Source organism: Ahaetulla prasina, chromosome 6 (assembly GCF_028640845.1).
Source record: "Ahaetulla prasina isolate Xishuangbanna chromosome 6, ASM2864084v1, whole genome shotgun sequence".
NCBI classification, from domain to species: Eukaryota; Metazoa; Chordata; class Lepidosauria; order Squamata; family Colubridae; genus Ahaetulla; species Ahaetulla prasina.
This window is the reverse complement of record NC_080544.1, coordinates 106,690,300-106,716,291: the sequence shown is the minus strand read 5'-3', so window position 1 is coordinate 106,716,291 and position 25,992 is coordinate 106,690,300. Positions and strand designations below refer to the sequence as shown.

Here is a 25,992-nt window from a genome sequence, read left to right as displayed (position 1 = left end):
AATTTCTGTTGCTAAGTAAAGAAAGTGATGTGAGTTTTGCCCCGTTTTACAATCTTCCTTGCTATCGTTGTTAAATGAATTGCTGCCATTAAAAGTTGGGGTCTAAGGAACCTTGGGTGCTTGTTTTGGTTCAAGGCAGGAATCCAGAAAGTTTATGTATATAAAAGAGTGGGGAGCGGATTAGCATTGTAAATTACAGTAATTAAGCTTTAAATCAACACTGTAAAAGAGATTCATTCAAATGATTAAAAGCAAGGCTGCCCACTGATATATATATATATATTTTCTGGGAATTGTGCTACTGAATCTTGTGACTTCATAAGGGAGCAAAGGAGTTTTGGAGGCAGCAGTTTTATTCTTATCAACAAACCCTGGTTTTTGCCTTCCAATACCCCCTGCAGATGGTTGCTGGCTTTTGCTTTGGGGCCCGCATACTGCAAAATCTCCATTCCCTCCCCACTCCTGGGGGAAGGATATTGCAAAATCCCCATTCCCTCCCCACTCCTGGGGGAAGGATATTGCAAAATTGCCATTCCCTCCCCACTCCTGGGGGAAGGATATTGCAAAATCCCCATTCCCTCCCCACTCCTGGGGGAAGGATATTGCAAAATCTCCATTCCCTCCCCACTCCTGGGGGAAGGATATTGCAAAATCTCCATTCCCTCCCCACTCCTGGGGGAAGGATATTGCAAAATCTCCATTCCCTCCCCACTCCTGGGGGAAGAATACTGCAAACTCCCCATTCCCTCCCCACTCCTGGGGGAAGGATATTGCAAAATCCCCATTCCCTCCCCACTCCTGGGGGAAGGATATTGCAAAATCTCCATTCCCTCCCCACTCCTGGGGGAAGGATACTGCAAACTCCCCATTCCCTCCCCACTCCTGGGGAAAGGATATTGCAAAATCTCCATTCCCTCCCCACTCCTGGGGGAAGGATATTGCAAAATCTCCATTCCCTCCCCACTCCTGGGGGAATGATATTGCAAAATCCCCATTCCCTCCCCACTCCTGGGGGAAGGTTATTGCAAAATCTCCATTCCCACTCCATTCCTGGAGGAAGCAAAATCTCCATTCCCTCCCCATTCTGGGGTCAGCCAAAGGTGGTATTTGCCAGTTCTCCGAGCTACTCAAAATTTCCACTACCGGTTCTCCAGAACCTGTCAGAAACTGCTGGATTTCACCCGTGTTAAGGGGATGGTCTCAGGATGTAAGCTATAAAGCTGCCTTTTGCAATTGACCGATGGTGATTTTTGTCAATACCGAAGGTCTTCAAGTGGTGCTCCAGATGTTTGGGGACTGTACCCATTCTTATTGTTAATAAATATTCATTGGCCACCTATCTCTAGTGGATTCTGGACTCCTTTCAGAACTCGAAGTACATCTGTTTAGGAACCCTGGAACAATGGGAAACTCGGATTGTCTTAACTCAGTGATTCTGGGAGATTACAAGGATACACTCTTTTTTTTTTTTTAAGCAACTGTATGGAGGGAATTTGCAAATACATTCTTCAGCAATATTTTTTCCCCCAAATCTGGGATTTTGGGACATCTTCCACCTAGCTATTAACTAGTTTGCACCAGCTGGGATATTTGGGGCGGGGGGGTGGGGTGGATTATCTGAAAGATTCGGCTGGCTAGATCAATTTATGGAGGAAATCAGAGCTGAGAAGAAATAATTTATTGAAAAGGATCCTGAGTTTCTTCCCCCCACCCCCAAAAGAAAAGTAGACATTGAACACATTCACATAATATCTTTAACCTGGGTTATCAGTTTAACCCACTTCCTGGGTTCCCACAATAGACCGAATTGAACCCTAGCTGGGTCTGCATAACATAAAAGCCATCTAACCATGAATTTTTTTTAAAAAAACAAAACACCTCCCTTTTTACAACTCTGTAATCCCTTAATTTGGGATAGAATTGGGGTGATTGGATGAGGCTGAGAGTTTACTGGCCGGATGTCCTTTCTGATGCCACAGAGCTCACAGCAGATATTTTCTCTTTGTGCACTAGAAGCGAAACATCTGCTGCTACCTAGGATTGAACTCTCAATCTTTTGAGTGGAACCTTTCGTGCCTAAGGTGGGACTAGAACTCACAGTCTCCTGGTGATTGACTCAAGTCATCCAGCCAGATTTCATGCCTAAAATGGGACTAGAACTCATAGTCTCCTGTTGATTGGCCCAAAGTCATCCAGCTGGCTTTCATGCCTAAAATGGGATTAGAACTCAGAGTCACCTGATGATTCACCCAAGGTCATCCAACTGTTTTTATGCCTAAAGTGGGACTAGAAATCAGTCTCCTGGTCATTGGCCAGGGGAACCAGCAGGCTTTCATGCCTAAAGCAGGACTAGAACTCACAATCTCCTAGTGATGGGCCCAAGTCACCAAACTGACTTTCATATCTAAAGTGGGATTAGAACTCATAGTTTCATGATCTCCAGCCGGGTGCCTTAACCTTTAGGCTAAATAGGCTCATACGGACACCCATCCTTCTCTTTACCCTAGTTGTGATCTGGGCCATGTCAATGAACAAACCAGGCTCGGTTCCTGCAACCTATTGTGGTCCACCAGCAGCCTGCGGACCTGGCAGCGAAGTCGGACAGTGAGGAGGCTGAGGAGGCCAATGGGCCAGTCCGGGAGTCAGGGGAAGGCCCAGAAAAGGGCTGTGTGTCGGAGGCTGAGGTGGGGCCAGGGCCATCTGAGAGCAATGCATGGATTCCGGAGCCTCCAGAGGCAGACAACAGAGAGGCAGAGGAACAGGAGGAGCCTGTTCCTAGTGCATGCATGCGAAGAGCTGCCAGAAGGAAAGAGCAGCTAAAGCAAAAAGGACGACTTGGGAGTAAGGCCAGAAGATGATTGGCCACTCCCATAAGACTTAAAAGAGCAGCAACGAGCCGTTGGGTTCTTTGTAGAAAAGCAACGTTGATTCCATTGCTTCTTGTCAGAATCTCTTAAACTTTGTGGGGGTTTTGCCAAGAAAAGCCTTTGGCAGGTTGCCAAAGACTTCAAAGGTTGGTGATAAGGCCGACAGACTGGTTATTAAGAATTCTGTTTTGGACGAAGCTGAGAATGAATTAATTCTCAGCTGTTTTAATAAAATAAGTTGGTTGAGGACTGAATTGTGTTTAGTAATCACTACTTGGGCCTTGGTTACAACACAACCGTCTATGGCTTAGATACACACCAGACACTCCTTGGTTCATAATATAATTCTATTTGTATTCTTTTCTGTAATTAAATTAATATAGATATATATATGTATAAAAATCTTCGGTATGTACATACAGTCATCCTTCTTTCCCTCTCCTCTGCCTGTGGATTCGAGCATGAGTGGGTTCCACAGAGAGAGGAAGGCGGAAGGGAAGAATTCCAGGATCTGGCAGTAGGGAGGAAGGGGGAGTTGCCTAGTTCAGTAGTTCAAGAAATCCAGTGTCTGTTTTATTCGGGCCCCACAAGCCCTACCAACAACCCCCTCATCCAAACCCCATTCATTATTTAGGATTTCTCCTACAGACCGGGACTCGCCGTACACAGTACGGCTGTCAGCATTCCAGAAAATTGCCCAACGTGGGGCCAACAACGGCTGGGTCAGCGCTGAAGATTTGAGGGGGAAGATTCAGGACACAGGGAGAGAAGCCCAGAGGTTTCAGCACAGCTGCCCACAGATGTCACGAGGGCATCCACCCATGCTGAAAAGTCCCTCTTCCTTTCAAACCTGAAAAAAAAGGGGCACAGCAGCGAAGAAGACAGACGCTTAACCAGCTAGGACTGGCCACCTTCGAAGCTGCTGAGAACAGATGAAGGAAGTCTTCAATCATGCTCGGAGGTGGCCTGAGTGAGATGCACGAGACTTGGAGTACAAGGAACCTGTACGGAGAAGTTGAGATGAGTATTTGAAAAGATACCTCCCCCACTCCCTGCATGTATCCTTCTGTGTCTCCATCAGCCTCCCTTCTCCTCATCTGACCAGCTCTTGCGGAGCTGAGCTTTTGAAAAGTGGGACAATGGGAGAATGGGGAGGTAAAGTCTTCAATGAACCCTGAGACCAAGGATGGTGCCAATGGGGCACCGGGGGCCCAGCTTCAAGGTTCTGGATGGCAATTCTCCAGTTTATTCCAGGAACAGATCGTCCTCTTGAGGTCTCCAAAGCTGGAATGTTGAAGGCATCCTTAGAAGAGGCCCAGCTGTGAGAGCAACAGCCAAGGCATGGCAATGATGAACCGTCTCTCGGTTGGCAGGTTCCCCACACCCAACGTTACTGGCACTTGTCGTCGCTCTCAGAAGGGCTGAACTCGCGAGGGATGGAGTGTCGTTGCCGCCGATCCCACAGCTGGTGGATTTCGGTGGCCTCCATCTCGCTGCTGCTGGTGGTGCTATCCCGGAAGCTCGCCAGTGGGGGGCGCACCTTCACCCCTTTAGCAGTGACTGAACCCTCAATGGCTTTGCGCAGCTGGAAGAGAGGAAAAGGAAGGATGAAGGGGGAGAGCAGCGTTCACCCAATCCATATAGGTAGCCCTCAATTTACAACAGTTCATTCAGCGACCGTTTGAAGCTAGAACGGCCCTGAAAAAATCGAGACTTAGGATCATTTCCCACACTTAGGACCACTGCAGTATCCCTATGGTCACATAGTCAAAATTCAGACCCTTGGCAACTGACTCATATTTATGACGGCTGCAGCGTCCCGGGGTTATGCGATCCCCTTTTGCGACCGTAAGTCAATGAGGATACCAGATTCACTTTACAAGTGACTAAGTTAACAACCGCAGTGATTCACTTAATGACTATGGCAAGAAAGTTCGTAAACTGGGCAAAACATACTTAACAACTGTCGCTTAGCGACAGAACTCTTTGGGCTCAACTGAGGCTCGAGGTCTACCTATGCTTGCCTATTTGGACCAGAAACTGTCGTCCTAAGAGCCTTTCCCAACAAGATGGTCATAAAACCTGCTGGACTATGACTTCAATCGAACCAGTTCAGCACAGTGACTGCTACTGGGTGAAAATTGTATTAGCTTAGGTTTGTAAGCCGTCCAGAGTTGTCTCTGGGTGAGATGGGCAGCAAATAAATTTAGGAGCCTTGGTGACGCAGTGGTTAGAATGCAGTATTGCAGGCTGACTCTATCCACAGCCAGGAGTTTGATCCTGATTGGTTCAAGGTTGACTTAGCCTTCCATCCTTCCGAGGTTGGTAAAATGAGGACTCAAATATTTGGAGACAATATGCTGACTCTGTACACCACTCAGAGAGGGCTATAAAGCACTGTGGAGCGGTATATAAGCCTAAGTGCTATTGCTATAAATTTAATCTAAGCGCTATTGCTATAAATTTAATAATAAAAAAAATCTAGTCCCTAGCAAACAGCTAGGTGGGGAAGAGAGATTATGAAAATCAAGTCTCCACATAAAACCTCCTGCTTTTTATTAAAGGGCTGGTACCAGGAATCGAACCTTGATTTTATACCTGTGCAGAGCCTATCAGTGGCTACCCAGTCACAAACTAGACTTATTTTTGTGAGCATTGGCTAAGGCAGGAGTCAGCAACCCGCGCCTCTAGAGCCGCATGTGGCTCTATCATCCCTCTGCTGCGGCTCCCTGTCATTGGTCGGCTCCACACTTGATAGGGCTTTCAGTTAGGACAGGTAGAGGAAAAAGGATGCCGCTCTAGGAGAAGACTCTATGGTGGGGGAACTGGACTTTCGGTCGGCTCCAGAATTGAATGGGGGGCTTCTGGTTAGGACCTTTGTGGTTCTTTGAGTGTTTAAGGTTGCCGACCCCTGGGCTAAGGAGATGGCAGAAATGCAAAGACTATGAGATGCATCCGTCTTCAAAGGACAGACACAGGACAAGTGGAGGGGGCGGGAAATCAGATTTTATTTTCATGAGGGCAAGTGCTGTGACAAGAAAGTGAAGGGCTTGGATTTGAATTGGTATAAATTCTATGCCGTATCTGTTAAAGAATAATAATTCGGCAAAGAATAACGTTATGAAAACTGATATCTGTTTCCTGTGAGAAAAATCCCTGTTTAAATGATATTTAATGATTCTCATATTAGAATTACAAGATAGCTGTGTGATATTTGTTGTTGTTGTTGTTATTTGCGATGTCGTGTCCGACCCATCGCGACCCCCAGTGGTGGGTTCCAAATATTTTGACTACCGGTTCTGTGAGTGTGGCTTGGTGGGCGTGGCATGGTTTGGTGGGCATGGCTAGGTGGCCATGGCTGAGGAAGGTTACTGCAAAATCTCCATTCCCACCCAACTCCAGGGGAAAATTACTGCAAAATCCCCATTTTCTCCCAATCAGCTAGGACTCGGGAGGCAGAGAATAGATGGGGGCGGGGCCAGTCAGAGGTGGCATTTACCGGTTCTCCGAACTACTCAAAATTTCCGCTACTGGTTCTCCAGAACTGGTCAGAACCTGCTGAAATCCAAATCTGGCGACCTCATGGACAACGTTCCTTCAGGCCTTCCTGTCCTCTACGATCAGTCCATTTAAGCTCACGCCTACTGCTTCAGTGACTCCATCCAGCCAACTCGTTCTCTGTCGTCCCCTTCTTTTTTTACCCTCAATCTTTCCCAGCATTAGGCTCTTCTCCAGTGAGTCCTTCCTTCTCATTAGGTGGCCAAAGGATTTGAATTTCATTTTCAGGATCTGGCCTTCTAAAGAGCAGTCAGAGTTGATCTCCTCTAGGACTGAGTCCTTCGGGAGTCCTTCGGGAGAAGGGCGGTATAAAAATCTAAATCTAAATAAACTAAGACTGACCGGTTTGATTGTCTTACAGTCCAAGGGACTCGCAGGAGTCTTCTCCAGCACCAGACTGCAAAAGTCTCATTTCTTTAGCTGTGTCATATACAGAGGTGCTTATCAGACCTCTGTATATCAGGCAGTTATCTTGTAATTCTAATATCTGGTTATTCTGTGTGTACATATACAGGTGTCAGAATTGCTTAGGCTTTGGCACAGGTAGGTCTCACTTAATATACGTGGACTTCAAGACCATCTGTACCAGGGGTTTTCCCCATTTTTAATTGTTTAATTGCCTCCACTATTTCTCCAGTAGCTATCGGCCGATTCAACTCCTCCCTCTGTTCTAATGTTAGAATATTAACCTTATAATCTTTCAAATAATCATAAATGTCCCTATCCAATATTTTGTCTTTTGCATATAGTGCAGTATAAAATTCTGAGAATGCCTTTTTAATTTTATCCTGTTGGTATATCTCTTTACCTTTATATTCTATTTTTTGTATAACACGTGCTTTCTGTTTCTTCCTTAAATTATATGCCAACCATCTCCCAGGTTTATTTGCATTACAAAAGGTATTATGTTTAGCATATTGTATATTCGTTGCCACTTGGTCTGCCATTAACATATTAAATTGACTCTGTAATATTTTTATAGCCTCTTTAAGTTTGTGATCTTGTGGGTTTTGAATTAATAACTGTTGCTTCCTTTGAATTTCTTCTTCCAAATATCTACGCTGCCTTTGTTTATTGTTCCTTTGCCTATTGTCTATAGGACATGTATAGGACATGGCATGTATAGGACATGGCACGACGTTAGACAAAATCAATGCGAACCTCTGAAGTGTCAGGATTCTTGGGGGGATCCTTCTAAGTGCTACTCACCTCCTTGAGGGACACCACGCCAATCAGGCGCCCGATGCTGGTGACGTAAGCTTGGTCCACTCCCAAGAGGGAGAAGATGGTGTGTGTCTGGAAGAGATGGAAACATCCCAGCTGGGTATCGCAACGTACAGAAAAATAGCACCCACACGCTCCATCCACATCTTCAAATCAATGTAAAGGAGGACTTTGACCATGGCACACTGATGTCAACAATGCAACTAAGTCTCTCTCCCTCTCTCCCCCTCCCTCCCTCTCTCCCTCTCCCTCTCTGTGAATAAGAGCCATAAAATCTTGGATGCTGTGTAAAATTTGGAGAGACTAGCGGACTTCCATTCTTCTTGCAGCGTTAACAAATACAGGTATCTAATAAAACTAAATGTGGGTGCAGAGGAGTCAAAATGCCAGGGCCACTAGACACAGGGACAGTTTTCCCCCCTCCGGCCATCATTCTGTTGAAGATCTAATTCTCATAGTACTGTTTAATGCATACTGTCTGTGTATCTGTGTAACCTTTCGTCGCGAGCTTAAAACTCACCTATTCATCTGCGCCGGACTGGGTTAGTTTTTAAATTTATGGGTTTTTAATGGGTTTTTATTCTAAATTTTAACCGTGGCCAATTTAATAAGTTTTTTAATTATATTTTAATCGTATTTATATTGTATTATTTTGTATTTTTTATCAGGCTGTGAACCGCCCTGAGTCCTTCGGGAGAAGGGCGGTATAAAAATTTAAATAATAAATAAATAAATAAATCAACCCATACAGTTTGGCTGTAGTGGTATTATTTATACTCTTTTATTGTCTTCTTCACTTTCCCCTTTTATTGGCATTATTATTGTTGTTATTATTCTCCTTGTTGCTTTGCAAGTATGTTGAGTGCTTCTATACTGGAGACAAATTTCCTTGTGTATCTAACGTGGCTAAGACGCTGAACTTGTCAATTGAAAGGTCGGCAGTTCAGCGGTTCGAATCCCGCTATAACCCTGCGTAACAGGGTGAGCTCCCGTTACTTGTCCCAGCTTCTGCCAACCTAGCAATTCGAAAGCACGTAAAAAATGCAAGTAGAAAAATAGGGACCACCTTTGGTGGGAAGGTAACAGCGTTCCGTGCGCCTTTGGCGTTGTGTCATGCCAGCCACATGAGCACGGAGATATCTTCGGAGAGCACTGGCTTTTCGGCTTTGAAACGGAGTTGAGCACCACCCCCTAGAGTCGGGAACGACTAGCACATATGTGCGAGGGGAACCTTTATCTTTACCTTATCTAATCACACTTGGCCAAGTATTCAATTCAATTCAATTCAATTCAATTCAACAGTTCAGTCCAGTCCAGTCCAATCCAACCCAATCCAACTCAATCCAACCCAACTCAGTCCAACCCAACCCAATTAAATCCAACTCAATCCAACTCAACATTGAAGTCTCAGGCCTGTTTTATGTGCATTGTGACAGCATAGTTATGGCACCATCTTGACTCTTTAGATGTCCCTCCCTACAGAAACCTAGGAATATTTAGAACCAATTAAAGGAAGCATTTATTTCCATGCCACATTGTAAAGTGACGAATTAGCTCCTAGTGAGTGTGTTGGGTGATTTAGATGGCTTTCAAAGAGAACTTGGCAGATTTCTGGAAGATTAAGTTACTGATGAATGGCTGTTTACAGGTAGTCCTTGACCTGCGACCATTGTTTAATGACTGTTGAAAGTTATAACGGCACTGAAAAATGGGATTTATGACCAGTTCTCACACTTACCGTTGATGGTCACGTGATCAAAATGCTTGGCAGCTGACCTTGACAGCTGCATTGTCCCAAGGTCGTGCGATCACCATTTGTAACCTTCCCAGCCGGCTTCCAACAAGCAAAGACAATCGGGGGAAACCAGATTCGTTTTAACAGCCACATAATTCATTTAGCAACGGCAGCGATTTGCTTAACAATGGTGGCAAAAAGGCCATAAAACGGGGCACAGCTCCCTTAGCAACTGTCTTGCTTAGCGATGGAAATGTTGAGCTCCTATTGTGGTGCTATGTCGAGGACTACCTAATAAATCTCCCAGCTCTGCTTCTGGCCTTACCTTGTGCAAAGAAGTCCGTTCTACCAGCTGGAAGGGAGCCGGATCAATCTTGCAGTTGTTGAAGTTGACCAGCTGATCGAGTTGTCGCTCCTCCCATTCCATCACCTACAAATGCGGGAGATGCATTAATGCAGCAGGCTAACTCACGCTGATATTTTTTTTATTGCATTTACTGTATATCTTCAATATTTTCCCCTGAACGTCAACCGTTCAACCAAGTTCCACCAATGAGCGATTCTCTTATTGTAGATGGTCATGGGTTGTGTTGTGCCTCGTCCTCCCTCCTCTCCTCAGCCGGGCCCCTCCCGTCTCGTTCCGGGTCTGCTATCAGACTCTGAGTCTGATAATTAAGATGAACAGCCTGTCATGCCTCCAGCCCCCGGCCCTGGCCCCATGCCCGGACAGGATGTCAGGAATGAACAAACAAACCTCACTCATACGGCGTGTGTTCCTTTGGCTCAGCCATCAGAGGAAGTCAGCCACGGATTGGAATTACTCGGGCCTACTCCTTCTGACCCCTCCCTTTCTCAAACAGCAGAAGACAATTCAAAGTGGGAGGATCCTCGCTTCTGGAGATCTGGGAGGCGGCGCCAGCAGAAGGAAGGGAGGGGCAGGCCTGGATAAATGCTGAGTCATGGAGCCACACCCCACAGCCTATATAAAGGACCCGCTTTTGGCATTCCAACTTTGAGTCAAGCAAAGTCTCATCTAGTTTGCTGAAGTCACAACTTGGATTCCTGCCTGTCCTGAGAAATCTGGAAGGAATTTGGCAAAGCTGCAGAGGCTTTGTTGCCATGCTTGATACGGACTTCCTAGACCCGGTCGTCGGAGGGGGAGGGGGACACGATAGGTCTGCATACAGACAGGAAGTTGAACTGCCCCTGCGGTACAGCCAGAACAATCTGGAGCTGAAGCTGAAAATGCTTAAAACTATAGAGATGCTCGTAGATTTTAGGAGAAATTTTAGTAGGTTTTCCTGTTCTATCACTTCTTATGATATAAGGCAGGGGTGTCAAACTCAAGGCCCGGGGTCCGGATTCGAACTGCAGGGTGCTTAGATCTGGCCCACAGAGCTGCCCTGGAAACAGCGAAGGACCGGCCCGCAGTGCCTCTGCCATGAAAATGGAGCTCGGGAGGGCCGCCCGCAACTCTCCCGAACTCTCGTTTTTGCTGGCCATCGCAGCTGAAAATGGAGCTCGGGAGCCCGTTTTCGCTAGCAGAGCGCTTGGGCCACCATACGCGCCCCCAACATGAGTGACGTCGAGCTGGCCATGGCCACACTGACCACGCTCCGCAGCGGTGAAATGTAAAATTTGTTACTACCGGTTCTGTGGGCGTGGCTCGGTGGTGGTGGGTAATGTGACTGGGTGGACGTAGCCACCTTTTTTTTTAACTTTTAAAAGCATTTTTTTCTACAACCCCTTTTGCTGTAGAAAAAATGCTTTTAAAGGGTTCTGACAATCCTAGCTGAGTTGCCTGATCGTCAGAACCTTTTAAAAGCATTTTTTACAACCTCTTTCGCCGATGCTTTTAAAATGCTTTTAAAAGGTTCTGACGATCCCAGCTGAGCCAGCGATCGCGCGATTTCTTCAGCCGAAGAAAAAATGCTTTTAAAAGTAAAAAAAAAACCATCTCTGATGATCGCGCGGCTCAGCTGGGCTTGGGCGGGGGGGGAGGAGGAGGGATTTTTGCTACCGGTTCTCCGAACCACCCGCCGTCATCGCTACTGGTGATCCGGTCCGAACTGGGAGCATTTCACCCCTGACGCGCCCCCCCCTACCCACCCTTCATGTCAAACACAACCCTGATGCATCCCTCAATGAAATTGAGTTTGACCCCCCTGATGTAAGACAACAAAGCCAGTTAGAAACCGTCAAGTTTCTGGCTTCTGTAATCTCCCACGACACCTAGCATCGGAAACCATCATTAAAAAGGCACTCCCTGCGTCAACTCAGAAAGTTCAGACTGCCCCAGGAGCTGTTGATACAGTTTTATCAGTTACAGTTTTATTGAGTCTTGTCCTTTGTATTTCTGTAATTGTCTGGTTTGGTACAGCAACCAACAAGAACCGGTACAGACTTCAATGGATAGTTAAGATTGCAGAAAAACAACAACTGCAACCAGCCTGCCTTCCATTGAGGACCTGTATACTTACAAGGATCAGAAAGCAAGGCTGAGAAAACATCAGACCCCTCACATCCTGGACATAAACTCTTTCAACTTCTCCCCTCAGGATGCCGCTATAGGGCATTGCATGCCAAAACAACTAAGACACAAAGACAATTCCCCTCCACCCCATATCATCACTCCGCTAAACACCTAACTCCCACAGCATTGTCTTATGCCTATGGATATCTAACTATGTGAATAGGGTTGTATTGCTATTACCTTTCTCATTCTTCCTATTACCTACTCCTATTGATTAGCTTATGACTATCACTGTTGTTTGTGTCTTATGCTTTATGACAGTATCTTATGATTTATCATTTATCATTTTTGATGCTTCTATGTACTGTAAACTGACAGCTTCTGCACTGGAGACAAATTTCTTGTGTGTCCAATCACATTTGGCCAATAAAGAACATTCTATTCTGCTTTCTAGGGTGAAGAAAACGAAGATATTTTCGAGGTGTTTAACTGACCATAGCCCAGTATGGATGGAATTATTACAAGGGAAAAAAGGTGGTAGAACATGGAGGTTGAATGAAAATCTGTTTAGATATGAGGATAATGTAACTTATTGTAAGAAACAGTTAAAAGAATTTTTTGATTTTAATATGTACAAAGGGACACCTATAGGAACTGTGTGGGAAGCGAGCAAAGCGTTTATTAGAGGGATATTGATTTATTTGGACAACAGGCAAAGGAATAATAAACAAAAGCAGCGTAGATATTTGGAAGAAGAAATTCAAAGGAAGCAACAGTTATTAATTCAAAACCCACAAGATCATAAACTTAAAGAGGCTATAAAAATATTACAGAGTCAATTTAATATGTTAATGGCAGACCAGGTGGCAACGAATATACAATATGCTAAACATAATACCTTTTGTAATGCAAATAAACCTGGGAGATGGTTGGCATATAATTTAAGGAAGAAACAGAAAGCACGTGTCATACAAAAAATAGAATATAAAGGTAAAGAGATATCAACAGGATAAAATTAAAAAGGCATTCTCAGAATTTTATACTGCACTATATGCAAAAGACAAAATATTGGATAGGGACATTTATGATTATTTGAAAGATTATAAGGTGAATATTCTAACATTAGAACAGAGGGAGGAGCTGAACCGGCCGATAGCTACTGGAGAAATAGTGGAGGCAATTAAACAATTAAAATGGGAAAACCCTGGTACAGATGGTCTTACAGCAACTTATTATAAAAACACAGGATGAAATATTAGGCCCACTTAAAGAATTATTTAATCAGATACAATTAGGAGTGGAATACCCCCGTCATGGAAAACATCTTTTATTTCACTGATACCGAAAGAGGAGCAAGACTGCTCTAAACCTGGTAACTATAGGCCGATTTCACTTTTAAATAATGATTATAAGATTTTTGTAAAAATAATAGCAAATAGATTAATGTTAGTTTTACAACAAAGAATTCATACTGATCAATCTGGTTTTATAAAAGGGAGGCAGATGAGGAATAATGTTAGACAGATTATTAATATATTGGAATATTTGGAAAAGAAGAATACTTCAGCGGCACTTATTTTTTTGGATGCAGAGAAAGCCTTTGATCGATTGCATTGGGATTTTTTATTTAAATTAATAGAGAAAATGCAATTTGGAGACTGTTTTATTAGAATAATTAAAGCGATTTATGGAGAGCAAACAGCACAGATTATAGTAAATGGTAGTTTGACAGAAGTTATTAAGATTGCGAAAGGAACAAGACAGGGATGTCCCTTATCACCATTATTGTTTGTTTTGACTCTGGAACCATTATTAGATAAAATACGAGAATTAATGAAAATAGAGGGAATTAAGATTAGACAATATGAGTACAAAGTTAGAGCTTTTGCAGATGATGTAGTGGTTACGTTAATGAATCCTATAAATTCAAGTAGATTTTGTTGGAAGTAATTGATAAATATGGAAAGGTATCAGGATTTAAAATAAATCAGAATAAAACAAAAGTGATAATTAAAAATATGTCTATACAACAGAAACAAAAACTAGAGGAAATGACAGGATTTGAGGTAGTAAAAAAGGTTAAATATTTAGGGTCTATATTAGCTCATCGAACAAGAAACTTTATAAGAATAATTATGACTTGCTATGGCAAAAAGTTCAGAATGATATGAATGGCTGGAAGAAATTGCAGTTATCCCTATTGGGAAGGATTGCGGCTATTAAAATGAATGTGTTACCTAGATTTTGTTTCTGTTCCAGATGATACCTATAATTAAAAAGGATAAAAATTTGGAAGATTGGCAGAGTGGGATTAATAAATTTATATGGCAGGGTAAAAAGGCGAGGTTAAAATGAAAATAATACAGGATTCACGGGAAAGAGGTGGTTTAAGAATGCCTAACTTTAAACTATATTATGAAGCAGTAACCCTTTCAGTAATAAGTGACTGGTTTAACTTAACAGAGGAAAGAATTTTGAATATAGAAGGTTATGACTTGTTATATGGATGGCATGCGTACTTATTTTATGGGAAAAAAGTGGATAGGGCTTTTAAGAATCATGTGTTGAGAAGTGCTCTTTTGCGGGTCTGGAATAAATATTCCTATAAATTAGATTATAAGATTCCTATATGGGCGAGCCCTAGACATGCAATAGAGAATATAAATATAGAACAGAAACAGGAAATGATTACATATAAAGAACTTTTGTATGCTGAAGGAGGTAGATTGCAATTAAAATCATTACAGGTATTAAATGAAGAAGGGAGGAATTATACTTGGTTTCAATATGGGCAAATAAGTGCTAGATGGAAAGAAGATCAAAAAATTGGTATAATGCAAAGGGAGGAAAATTTAATAAAGCAAATTAGAAATCAGACCCAGGAGCATATAAAGAGATTGTATAATGTGTTGCTTGAAATAGATTCGGAAAAGGATTTGGTAAAGGATTGTATGATAAAATGGGCACAGAATATTCAGGAACCAATAATGTTGGAAACATGGGAGAAAATTTGGGTTAGAAATGTTAAGTTTACACAAGCACAGAATTTAAGGAAAATTTTTATAAGATGTTTTATAGATGGCATTTAGATCCCAAAAAATTATCATGTATGTATCCTAATATCCAAGCGAAATGTTGGAGGTGTGATTGTGATGATGCTACATATTTTCATATTTGGTGGACTTGCAAGAAAATTAAGGTCTTTTGGATAAGAATTTGGTGGATTATTCAAAATGTACTGAAGAAGAAGATAAAGTTCCTGCCACAATTTTTCCTTTTGGGAATTATAATGGATTGTACAGGGATTGAGACTAAACTGATTTTGAACTTAATAACAGCAGCAAGACTGTTGATTGGACAATACTGGAAGAAAGAAGAGATACCTACAATAGAAGAATGGATATTGAAAGTTATTAACTTGGCTGAGATGGCTAAAATCTCAGCGTTTTTAAAAGACAATACGCAGGAAAGATATTTAATTGAATGGAAAAAATGGATTGATTATCTACAAAACAGATATCAGATTAAGAAATATCAGATTGCCTTTGAATAATTAGAAAGTTATTTTATGTAATGGGGAGGGGGTTGGGAGACGAAAAGCTTTGGATGTGGTTATTTGGATTGGACTTTACCTTGTGATTGACCCGGGAAGCCGGGGGTGGGGGAGGGAGGGGGATGTTTTGTTTTTGTTTTTTTGGGGGGGGGAGGGGGAAAAAAGGGGAAAAATGTTTTTGTTTTTTTTAAAACTCTTTCAATAAAAAAAAAAAAAAAGAACATTCTATTCTATTCTATTCTATTCTATTCTATTCTATTCTATTCTATTCTATTCTATTCTATCCTATCCTATCCTATCCTATCCTATCCTATCCTATCCTATCCTATCCTATCCTATCCTATCCTAGTATGTCCAATCACACTTGGGCAATAAAGAATATTCTATTCTATTCTATTCTATTCTATTCTATCCTATCCTATCCTATCCTATCCTATCCTATCCTATCCTATCCTATCCTATCCTATCCTATCCTACCCTACCTCATTCTATTCCATTCCATTCCATTCCATTCCATTCTATTCTATTCTATCCTATCCTATCTTATCCAATCCTATCCTATCCTACCCTACCTCATTCCATTCCATTCCATTCCATTCCATTCCATTCCATTCCATTCCATTCCATACCATACCATACCATATCATTCCATTCGGTTATTCTATTCTATTCTATTCTATTCTATTCTATTCTATTCTATTCTATTCTATTCTATTCTATTCTATTCTATTCTATTCTATTCTATTCTATTCTATTGAGATTTGTTAACCTGGGTCTAACGTTTAACATATTAAGGGAAGTACTACAGATGGGCATAAAGTCTGAAAATCATGCCTGAAGGGACCTAAAACTTGAATCTCCCTTGTATTAATTTTAAAATCCTAATTACTGCAGCATGCCGACTTTGGAAGACGTGACTGTTTCCAGATAATATGCTTCAGTTTTGGTTCCAGAGTTAACCTATTTGGGGGTTTCATAATTTTTGGAATAATCAGACACAGGCTAGATTTGCAGAGGTGAAGCTGTAGATTTTTTTTTAAAAAAGCAATTCTAATCACATTTTGCAAGTCGTGTGAATTATCTGCGAGGTCTTTATCTGGCTAAGTGTTTTGTTTGATCGCAGCCAGTGTGCGAATAATTTAAAGCGGATAGGTAGGTGATTAAGAGAAAGCCTAATTAGTGCAACCACAGGCAAGCTTTTCCCCCAGCTCTTAGCAACAAATAAGACAAACCAGAAGCTCAAAGGCTTCTGCTTGTTAATTATTTGCTACCTATCCGAGATCTTTATGGACAGCGCGTTATCAGATTGTTCCCAGTACTTCTTGAGTAAGGCAATTGTAGCCATCTCATGCTCCATCAATGGCACAGAGCCTGTTTTGCACATGGTCCAAGGTTCAATTGCAATCCTCTCCAGTTCAGGAAAAATCAAGAAAGAGGAGATAAAGTCCTTATTTTCCCCCCAGATGCAAGAAAACAACTGGGTTGATTTAATAAAAAGCTGTCAGACCCACCTAGGTGGACTAGACCTGAGAATCAACTCTACAGGTAGACGAAAACCATACTTTATTGAAATATAATAGCACAATCTTGCAAGTGTAGGAAGTTAGCACCCACCCCTCCCCGAGGGAAATGAGATATTTTAGGAAATATTAAAAGGGCAGAATATTTCCCCTAAAAGGGAAGCAGAAACTCAGCCCCCCCACCCCTTTGTCAATGGGCCATAAAGGCCTGGGCCAGTCTATTCTACATAACAAAGATCTATCTCCTTCAGGCAGAGCCATAGTAAGAATTACCCAAAGCCCTTTCATTACATCATCACCCAGTAGGATGTAAGAATTGCCCAAAGCCCTTTCATTACATCATCACCCAGTAGGAGTCAACCAAGGCTGGGACTTAAAAAGACAACCTACAAAGTTACTCTTGCATGGCCCCATGGCAGTCTGACAACCAATCAGAATACAAGCTCAAATTCAAAGCCCAACAGAAGGTATAAATCTCTCTGTCTCAGCCATGTTCTTGTTCGCCCAGGACCTCAAAACCATGTGGTCCCATCCACCATTAAACCATCTTTCCAAGTAGTCTCCATGTTTCCAGTGTCTTTCTCCCCACTTGGAACTGAACCCCAATGGACATTTCTTCCAACGAAGGCTAATGAGGTCCAGGTAGAAGAAGAACATCCTGGCTTCAAATTTTAAGGGACTGGTTTGGACAAAACTCAGCAGCACTTTTTTGTGTGGCTGTTGATAAAAAATAGGACTGCCAACATGATGGCCAATATCCAATGATGATGGATATGGCAGAAGGAGGAGGAGGAGAAGGAGGAGGAAGAAGACGAGGAGGAGGAGGAGGAAGAGGAAGAGGAGAAGGAGGAAGAAGAAGAGGAAGAAGAGGAAGAGGAAGAAGAAGAGGAGGAGGAGAAGGAGGAGGAGGAGAAGGAGGAGGAGGAAGAGGAAGAGGAGAAGGAGGAAGAAGAAGAGGAAGAGGAAGAAGATGAAGAAGAGGAAGAGGAAGAAGAAGAAGAGGAGGAAAAGAAGGAGGAGGAGGAGGAGGAGGAGAAGGAGGAAGAAGGAAGAGGAAGAAGAGGAAGAGGAGGAAGAGGAAGAGGAAGAAGAAGAGGAGGAGGAAGAAGAAGAAGAAGAAGGAGGAGGAGGAGGAGGAGGAGGAGGAGGAGGAGGAGAAGAAGAAGAAAAAGAAGAAGAAGAAGAAGAAGAAGAAGAAAAAGAAGAAGAAGAAGAAGGAGAATGAGAAGGAGAAGAAGGCGGCTATCCAGTCACAAACTAGACTTATTTCTGTGAGCATTTGCAAAGGAGGGTGGCAGGAATGCTTCTCCATTCAAAGTTGGAGCACCTCGGTCAAAACTGGGGACTACCAGAACCTTACCTCAGTTGGAGTCATCTCGCTAACCGGATCGAATTCCTCCTGCAAGAGAAACAAAGAAAGGAGGGACATTTACCACAGCCATGTATGTGGGGAAAGGGACCCAGCAGGGTGTGACTGGCAGCGGAAGGAGGGGAGGCCCAGCTGGCTGAACTGGTGACAAAGGGGTAGAGACTGCAGTCAAATGAGGAGAATCAGGAACTGGCACGAGAACTACAGGAGGTCCTGGACTTACCGTATAATAGTTCATTTAGTGACCGTTCGAAGTTACAACGGCACTGAAAAAAGCAACTTAGGAATGTTTTTCACCCTTGCCTTCCCTCCCCCAGAAATGGCTGTCCAGTCCCTTCTTAAAAACCTCCAGTGTTGGAGCAGCCCATAACTTCTGGTGGCAAGTTGTTCCACTGGATAACTGTCCTCACTGTTAGGAAGTTTCTCCTTAATTCCAGGTTGCTTTTCTCCTTGATTAGTTTCCATCCACTGTTTCTTGTCCTGCCTTCAGGAGCTTTGGAGAATAACTTAACTCCCTCGTCTTTGTGGCAGCCCCTCAAATAGTGGAAAACGGTTATCATGTCACCCCAGTCCTTCTTTTCTCTAGACTCCAGGCCTTCAATCATCTGAGTTGCTCTTCTTTGCACTTGGCAAAGTCTCAACATCTTTTTTTGTAATGTGGCATCCAAAACTGGATGTAAGTATTCCAGGTGTGGCCTTACTAAGGCTTTGTAAAGCGGTACTAATACGTCACCTGATGTTGACGCTATGCCTCTGTTTATAAAACCAAGAATGCCATTCACTTAACAGCAGTAATTCGCTTAACAGCCGTGGCATAAAAGGTCGTTAACACGGTGCGGGACTCACTTATGAACGGCCTTGCTTAGCAACTGAAAATCTGACCTCGTTTGTGATTGTAAGTCGAGGCCTACATGTAAGAGCAGACCCTGCACTAGTCTGCTGTGCAAAGTCCCCAGCTGTTGGGTTAGCTTATGGTTTAATGCAGGGGTCTCCAACCTTAAGTAACTTTAAGACTTGTGGACTTCAACTCCCAGAATTCCTCAGCCAGCTTTGCTGGCTGAGGGATTCTGGGAGTTGAAGTCCACAAGTCTTAAAGTTTCCAAGGTTGGAAACCCCTGGTTTAATGCACTGTGCAAGCCCACATTATGGATTACATCAGAGGGGGTTTCACATAATTTTGCCGCACACTGAAAATGTGAGTGCGCGCCTTCTGCGCATGCGTGGGCCTTCTGCTCATGCGTGCGCCTTAGGAAACATGTGTCAGCGTACCAGAAAAAAAACCCAACTCCAATTAAAAACTCTGAAGCAAGTATTTTTTGAAGTTCTATTTACTAGGATAGGTAAATTGGCACGTCTGGGAAAACCCGAATCTGAGAGGTCCGGATTTTCACTCAGGAAATCAAAACCCCCCAAAACCATCCCCTCACTCCACAGTCGATCACATGCTCCAATCGCCATCCGTCCCATCTCGAGACAGCACTCCGACCACTCCTCCTCCAGATACAGGATTGGCCTGACCTTGACCGACAGGAAGAATGCTATTATGTCTACTAAATTTACTAAATCCCCCCTCCTACTCCCACATGAGAAAATGGCAGCACGGAAGCTTCCGGCCTAATATGACTTCCAAAGCTAACAACGTGGCTAAATAGGACGGCCGGGGCGGCCACCCATACAGGTCACCACTACCGGTTCGCTCGAACCTGTCCGAACCGGTTGAATACCATCATTGGATTAAATCAGTAACCAGGTTACGTATATCATGTGAATGTAGCGCAAGGACCCCCTGACTCTTATCTTCTCCCAGGTACCTAGACTTTCACCTCGTGGCTTGCATTGGTGCCTTGAATCATACGCAGGACTTTTTGCAAAAGATCCAGGGCAGCAACTGGGTTATTTGATGCTTCCGTCAATACAGACTAACGTTGTATTAGCATCTTTAGCAGCAGGACTGCGTCACTGTGTATATCACAATAAAGGCTGAGCTGCAAAGAGCTACGCTTGTTGAATTGATTTCTCTTCGGGAAAGGCATACCGTGAGCCCACAAGTTTCTTTCATATGTTCCTTGCAAGAAGACGAGACATCGTCAACCAAAGGGGGATAAAAGCCCTTAAACGGCCAACATTCACCCAGCGGGATTGTCTCTATTTCAACCTCTCTTTCGCCATCTTCTTAAGAGACTGGCAGAAAATCACCCCCCCAAAAAAATCACTTTCATGATGCAGATTTATTTTCGGGATAGAAAGATGGAAAGGAGGCAGGGAAGCTAGCAATTCTGAGGCGGGGATGAAGGCAAGAAATATTTAGGATTGGTTGTTCCAGAGGACATGGCGTTAAATAAATCAACCGAAAGAGAAGATTTTTTTTCAGCTACCGCTAACACAAAAAGAGAATCAGGATGAGAGGCGGAACTGTGCTGAAGGTACCGGATTGTGGCCATACAGGTAGTCCTCGACTTACATCCATTCATTTAGTGACCATTCGAAGATAGAACAGCACGTGAAAAAAGTGACGTGTGACGGTTTTTCACACTTAACGACCATTGAGACTGTGGCCGTGCGATTGAAATTCGGGCACTTGGCAACCGGTTCATATTTATGACGGTCGCAATGTCCAGGGCAGGAGGGGGAGGTCACGTGACGTGATCCACTTTTGCGCCCTTCTGACAAGCAAAGGCAACGGGCAAGCCAGATCCACTTAACTATTTAAACATTATTAACTTAACGACGGCAGTGATTCGCTTTGCAACGGGGTCAAGAAAGGTCATCAAAGCTCACCCAACAAGCTTAAGCGACCGAAACGTGGAGCTCAATTGTGGTCGTAAGTCAAGGACCGCCTGTACATTAGAACAGTGTTTCTCAGTGGCTTTAAGATGGCTGAGGTCCGATTCCCAGAATTCCCGAGCCAGAATTCTGAGCGTTTAAATCCAGACATTTGGAAGCTGCCCGAGCTAGAAGTCAATATATTATATATTATAATCTATTATATGGGTCTTTGGTTGTTCGGGTTTTCTCCCGTGTAAAATTGGAAGTGAGAAAACCCGAACAACCAAAGACCCATATACAAACACCCGTGAAAACCTCAGAAAATAATCTATTATATTATATATTAGGGCAGGGGTCTCCAACCTTGGCAACTTTAAGATTTGTGGACTTCAACTCCCAGAGTTCCTCAGCCAGCTTTGGGAGTTGAAGTCCACAAGTCTTAAAGTTGCCAAGGTTGGAGGCCCCTGTATTAGGGGAATTTTCACATTTTTCTCTAAACAATGCTGAATTTGGGTTTCCTGTGCAAATTGTCCCAGAAAATCAGTTCAAAGAATGTCAACCAAGGGTTGGACAGTTCAATGCTCAGGGCCTCTGGTGGCTCAACAGACTAATGCAGTCTGTTATTAACAGCAGCTGCTTGCAATTACTGCAGGTTCAAGTCCCACCAGGCCCAAGGTTGACTCAGCCTTCCATCCTTTATAAGATAGGTAAAATGAGGACCCAGATTGTTGGGGGCAATAAAAGTTGACTTTGTATATAATATACAAATGGATGAAGACTATTGCTTGACATAGTGTAAGCCGCCCTGAGTCTTCGGAGAAGGGTGGGATATAAATGCAAATAAAAAAAAATAATAATAAAAAAAAGCTTAAACGAGGTGAAATGTTTCCAACGTCAGACACTTTCTATATATACTCTGAGTCCTATTTATATGCCATAATTAAGTGTGCATTGTGTGTGCTTGTTTAATCTGAAGATAAGATACGGGCTCACGTTAATTGGCAACTTGTTATCTATATCAGTGATTTTCAACCTCGGAAACTTTAGGAAGGGCTTATCAAAACGAATACAATGGTGCCACATGCCAGATTTCTTCTAATGATAAGGATAGTACCACTCAGCCTAAGTATGGGTTGGCCAGGATGTGCAAAGAACCAAAGGCACAGCTTTATTCTAAACATATTTGCACGATATTATGCAAACAAAGATCTGCAGGGTCTGTCAACCATGGCAACTTTTAAGATGCATAGACTTCAACTCCCAGAATTCCCCAGCCAGCATGGAATTCTGGGAGTTGAAGTCCAACAGGCAAAGCTGGCTGGGGAATTCTAGGAATTGAAGTCGTCCAAGCAAAGCTGGCTGGGGAATTCTGGGAATTGAAGTCCAACAGGCAAAGCTGGCTGGGGAATTCTGGGAATTGAAGTCCAACAGGCAAAGCTGGCTGGGAAATTCTAGGAATTGAAGTCCTCCAGGCAAAGCTGGCTGGGGAATTCTGGGAGTTGAAGTCCTCCAGGCAAAGCTGGCTGGGGAATTCTGGGAGTTGAAGTCCTCCAGGCAAAGCTGGCTGGGGAATTCTGGGAGTTGAAGTCCTCCAGGCAAAGCTGGCTGGGGAATTCTGGGAGTTGAAGTCCTCCAGGCAAAGCTGACTGGGGAATTCTAGGAATTGAAGTCCTCCAGGCAAAGCTGGCTGGGGAATTCTAGGAATTGAAGTCCTCCAGGCAAAGCTGGCTGGGGAATTCTGGGAGTTGAAGTCCTCCAGGCAAAGCTGGCTGGGGAATTCTGGGAGTTGAAGTCCGCCAGGCTTAAAGTTGCCAAGGTTGGGGAGACCCCTGGTCTACATCATATTAAAGACTGAGCTGCAAAGAGCTACCCTTATTGAATTGATTTCTCTTTTGGAAAATACATTCCGTGGGCCCAGAGATCTCTTTCGTATGTTTCTTGTAAGATAAACGAGGCATCGTCAACAAAACCATCTGGGAAATTCTGGGAGTTGAAGTCCACCCATCTGAAAGTCGCCATGGTTGAGAAACACTGGTTTAGATTGAAGGTCGGAAAGAATACAAGGTTAATACTACACTTTGCCAAAGGAGTTTATACTGATAAACAGGCAGATTTTTTCTAAGTCACTTAGTTAGGCATGTGTGAATCCCAAAAGCCAAATTGTCTTGAATTGGGGAGTTCATAAATCATGTAAACACCCCACCCCCGCAAACCTTCAGCACAGTGCAGCCACTGTACGGGCCAATCCAGTTTTTAGTTCCTGTGATTTTTGGAAGGAGGGGAACGGATACGGGGCGGCTGGCCCACACTTACCACCACGGAAATACGGACGCGTTTCGACTTGTGCTTTTCGGATGCCCCCGGATTCTCCTCCTTTTAAGTTTTACCAGGGGAACAAAACAAACGGGAGGGAGAGAGAACATAATTTCAGGAGGGGAACGGCGGAGCGGGGACAAGTCTGCCCCGTTAGGGAGCGAGCAGCGGCCTGGGAAGTAAAGATGGTGAGGAATTTTTTTGGGTTCAAAGATAGAGAGCGGGATGGGATGATTAAAAACGTGGAGCTCACCTCCGCGGACTCGGCTGTTGAGGCGTTGGCGCAAAAAAGGTTTCTGAAGGTCATCCCTGCCGTCTCGGTTGTCCCAGCTGTCCACAAAGAAAGAGAGAAAGAGGGAGAGAGAGAGAGAAAGAGAGAGAAAGAAAGGTGGGGAGAGAGTGGGGGACAGAGGAAGAGAGAGAGAAAAAGAGAGAGAGGGAGGGAGAAAGAGAGAGAGAGAGAAAGAGAGGGGAGAGAGAGAGAAAGGGTAGAGAAAGAGGGGGGAGACAGAAAGAGAGAGAGAAAGAAGGAGAGAAAGAGAGAGAGAAAGAAAGAGAGAGAAAGAGAAAGAGAGAGGGAGGGAGAGAGAGAGAAAGAGAAAGAGAGAGAGAGGGAAGGAGAAAGAGAGAAAGAGAAAGAGAGAGAGAAAGAGAGAGAGAGAGAAAGAGAGGGAGAGAGAAAAAGTGAGAGAAAGGGGTAAGAGAGAGAGGGGGAGAGAGAGAAAGAGAAAGAAAAAGAGAGAGGGAAGGAGAAAGAGAGAAAGAGAGAGAGGGAGGGAGAAAGAGAAAAAGAGAGAGCGGGAAGGAGAAAGAGAAAGAGGGAGGAAGAGAGAGAAAGGGATAGAGAGAAAGTGAGAAAGAGGGGGAAGAGAGAGGGGGAGAGAGAGAAAGAGAGAGAGAGCGGGAGAGAGGAAGGGAGAGAGAGAGAAAGAAGGAGGGAGAAAGACCTCATAATTATTCAGAGTACCTAGGGGAGGACCCAAATGCCATACAGGTAGTCCTCAAATTACGACCACAATTGAGCCCAACATTTCTGTCGTTAAGTGAAACATCTCTTAAGTTATTTTTGCCCCATTTTATAGGGTTTTTTTTGCCAGAGTTGCTAAGCGAAACACTGAAGTTGTTATGTTAGTAACACGGTTGTTCAGTGAATCTGGCTTCCCCATCGACTTTGTTTGTCGGAAGGTTGCAAAAGGAGATCCGCGCATGACCCCGGGACACTGCAACCGTCATTATTATGAGTCAGTTGCCAAGAGTCTGAATTTTGATCGCATGAATTTTTTTTTCACAAGTGTGAAAAACGGCCATAAGTCAGTTTCTTCTGTGCCGTTGTAACTTCGAACCGTCACTAAATGAACTGCCGTAGGTCGAGGACTACCTGTATTGTGCAGAGGACTAGCAACCTGAAGCCCACTTTTAGAGACAAATGCAACGAGGCCAGTTTGGGCACCAGGTGTTGTGTCTCGTCCAATCTCACCACAGCCGAGGCCTTCTTATCTGCTTCCGAACACGGAGGAATGTCCTAGTATGCCTCCCGGCCCCAGCCCTGGCTTCATGCCCAGACAGGCTGAAGAGGAAGAAATACCTCCAGCCCCCAGCTCAGGCTCCATGCCCAGACAGGCTGAAGAAGAAGAAATACCTCCAGCCCCCAGCCCTGGCTCCATGCCCAGACAGGCTGAAGAAGAAGAAATACCTCCAGCCCCCAGCCCTGGCTCCATGCCCAGACAGGCTGAAGAGGAAGAAATACCTCCAGCCCCCAGCTCTGGCTCCATGCCCAGGCAAACGGAGCAACTAGACCCCTCCCCCTCCTCCACAGCATGTGAGCCTGAGGAAGGTCAATTACCAACAGCTGCAGACTGGAGTGACCCTCGCTTCAGAAGAATTGATAGGCGGCGGCGTCAGAAGGAAGGGAGGGGCAGGCCTGGATAAGTGCTGAGTCATGGAGCCACACCCCATGGCCTATATAAAGGATCTGCTTTCTGGCAGTCTCTGAGTCAGGCAAAGTCTAAACATATCTTGCTGAAGTCACTTTCTGGTCTCCTGCCTGCCCTGAGGACTTTGCTAGGACTTTGGCAGAGCTGCAGAGGCACGCCTGATTCGGATTTCCCTGACCCGGCCGTCAGCGGAGGAGTGGGACACGACACCAGGAAGTCACCCTTTAAGAGAAAACTGTACAGTTTGCATTGCACCCAAAAAGGGGAATATTTGTAGCTCAGGGCTGACACAAAGAGTTCCTTGGCGCCCTCTGAGCTTGGTTGTTTTCTCGCAGACGTTTCATTACCTAACTAGGTAACGACATCCATGCTCTAGTAAGGAGAAGGAGTTTACATTGAAATGTGGAGAACTCAGGGGGAATAGAGCAAAAAAGCTTTTTCGGTCACCTGAAGGGTTGTCTGATAAAGTGCTGGGGACTCGTTTCAGAGCCGGCTTCAGGGGTTTACGAGGTTCGCTTTGCGGAGGGAGGAAGGAGGAGGATTCCTCTGGAACTATCTGGTTGGAGAAGGAAAAAAAAAAAGAAGAAATTAGAAAGGAAGACGACTTCAGCTCAGTCATCTCGATTTAAAAAATAAATAAAAAATCTTTACACTCCTTTGAATTGCCTGAATCTCCCAAT

At 44.0% G+C, this 25,992-nt stretch overlaps 1 protein-coding gene across 2 annotated transcripts in view; it reads right to left on the bottom strand.

Annotated features, from left to right (window-relative positions):
• Positions 1–1,694: 1,694 nt before the first annotated feature.
• The window catches only part of CLCN2 (chloride voltage-gated channel 2), a 171,996-nt gene continuing 147,698 nt past the window's right edge, over positions 1,695–25,992 (bottom strand). The window contains exons 18-24 of one of the 2 annotated variants that reach the window (XM_058188482.1): positions 25,760–25,868; positions 23,632–23,708; positions 23,379–23,438; positions 18,291–18,329; positions 9,710–9,814; positions 7,635–7,721; positions 1,695–4,452 (exon numbers count right to left, since the gene is read on the bottom strand). In XM_058188482.1, the coding sequence (XP_058044465.1) occupies positions 4,258–4,452; positions 7,635–7,721; positions 9,710–9,814; positions 18,291–18,329; positions 23,379–23,438; positions 23,632–23,708; positions 25,760–25,868 (672 nt within the window). In that variant the 3' untranslated portion in view covers positions 1,695–4,257. The remainder of the gene's footprint in view (positions 4,453–7,634; positions 7,722–9,709; positions 9,815–18,290; positions 18,330–23,378; positions 23,439–23,631; positions 23,709–25,759; positions 25,869–25,992) is intronic. The other variant, XM_058188483.1, reaches the window with a different exon arrangement.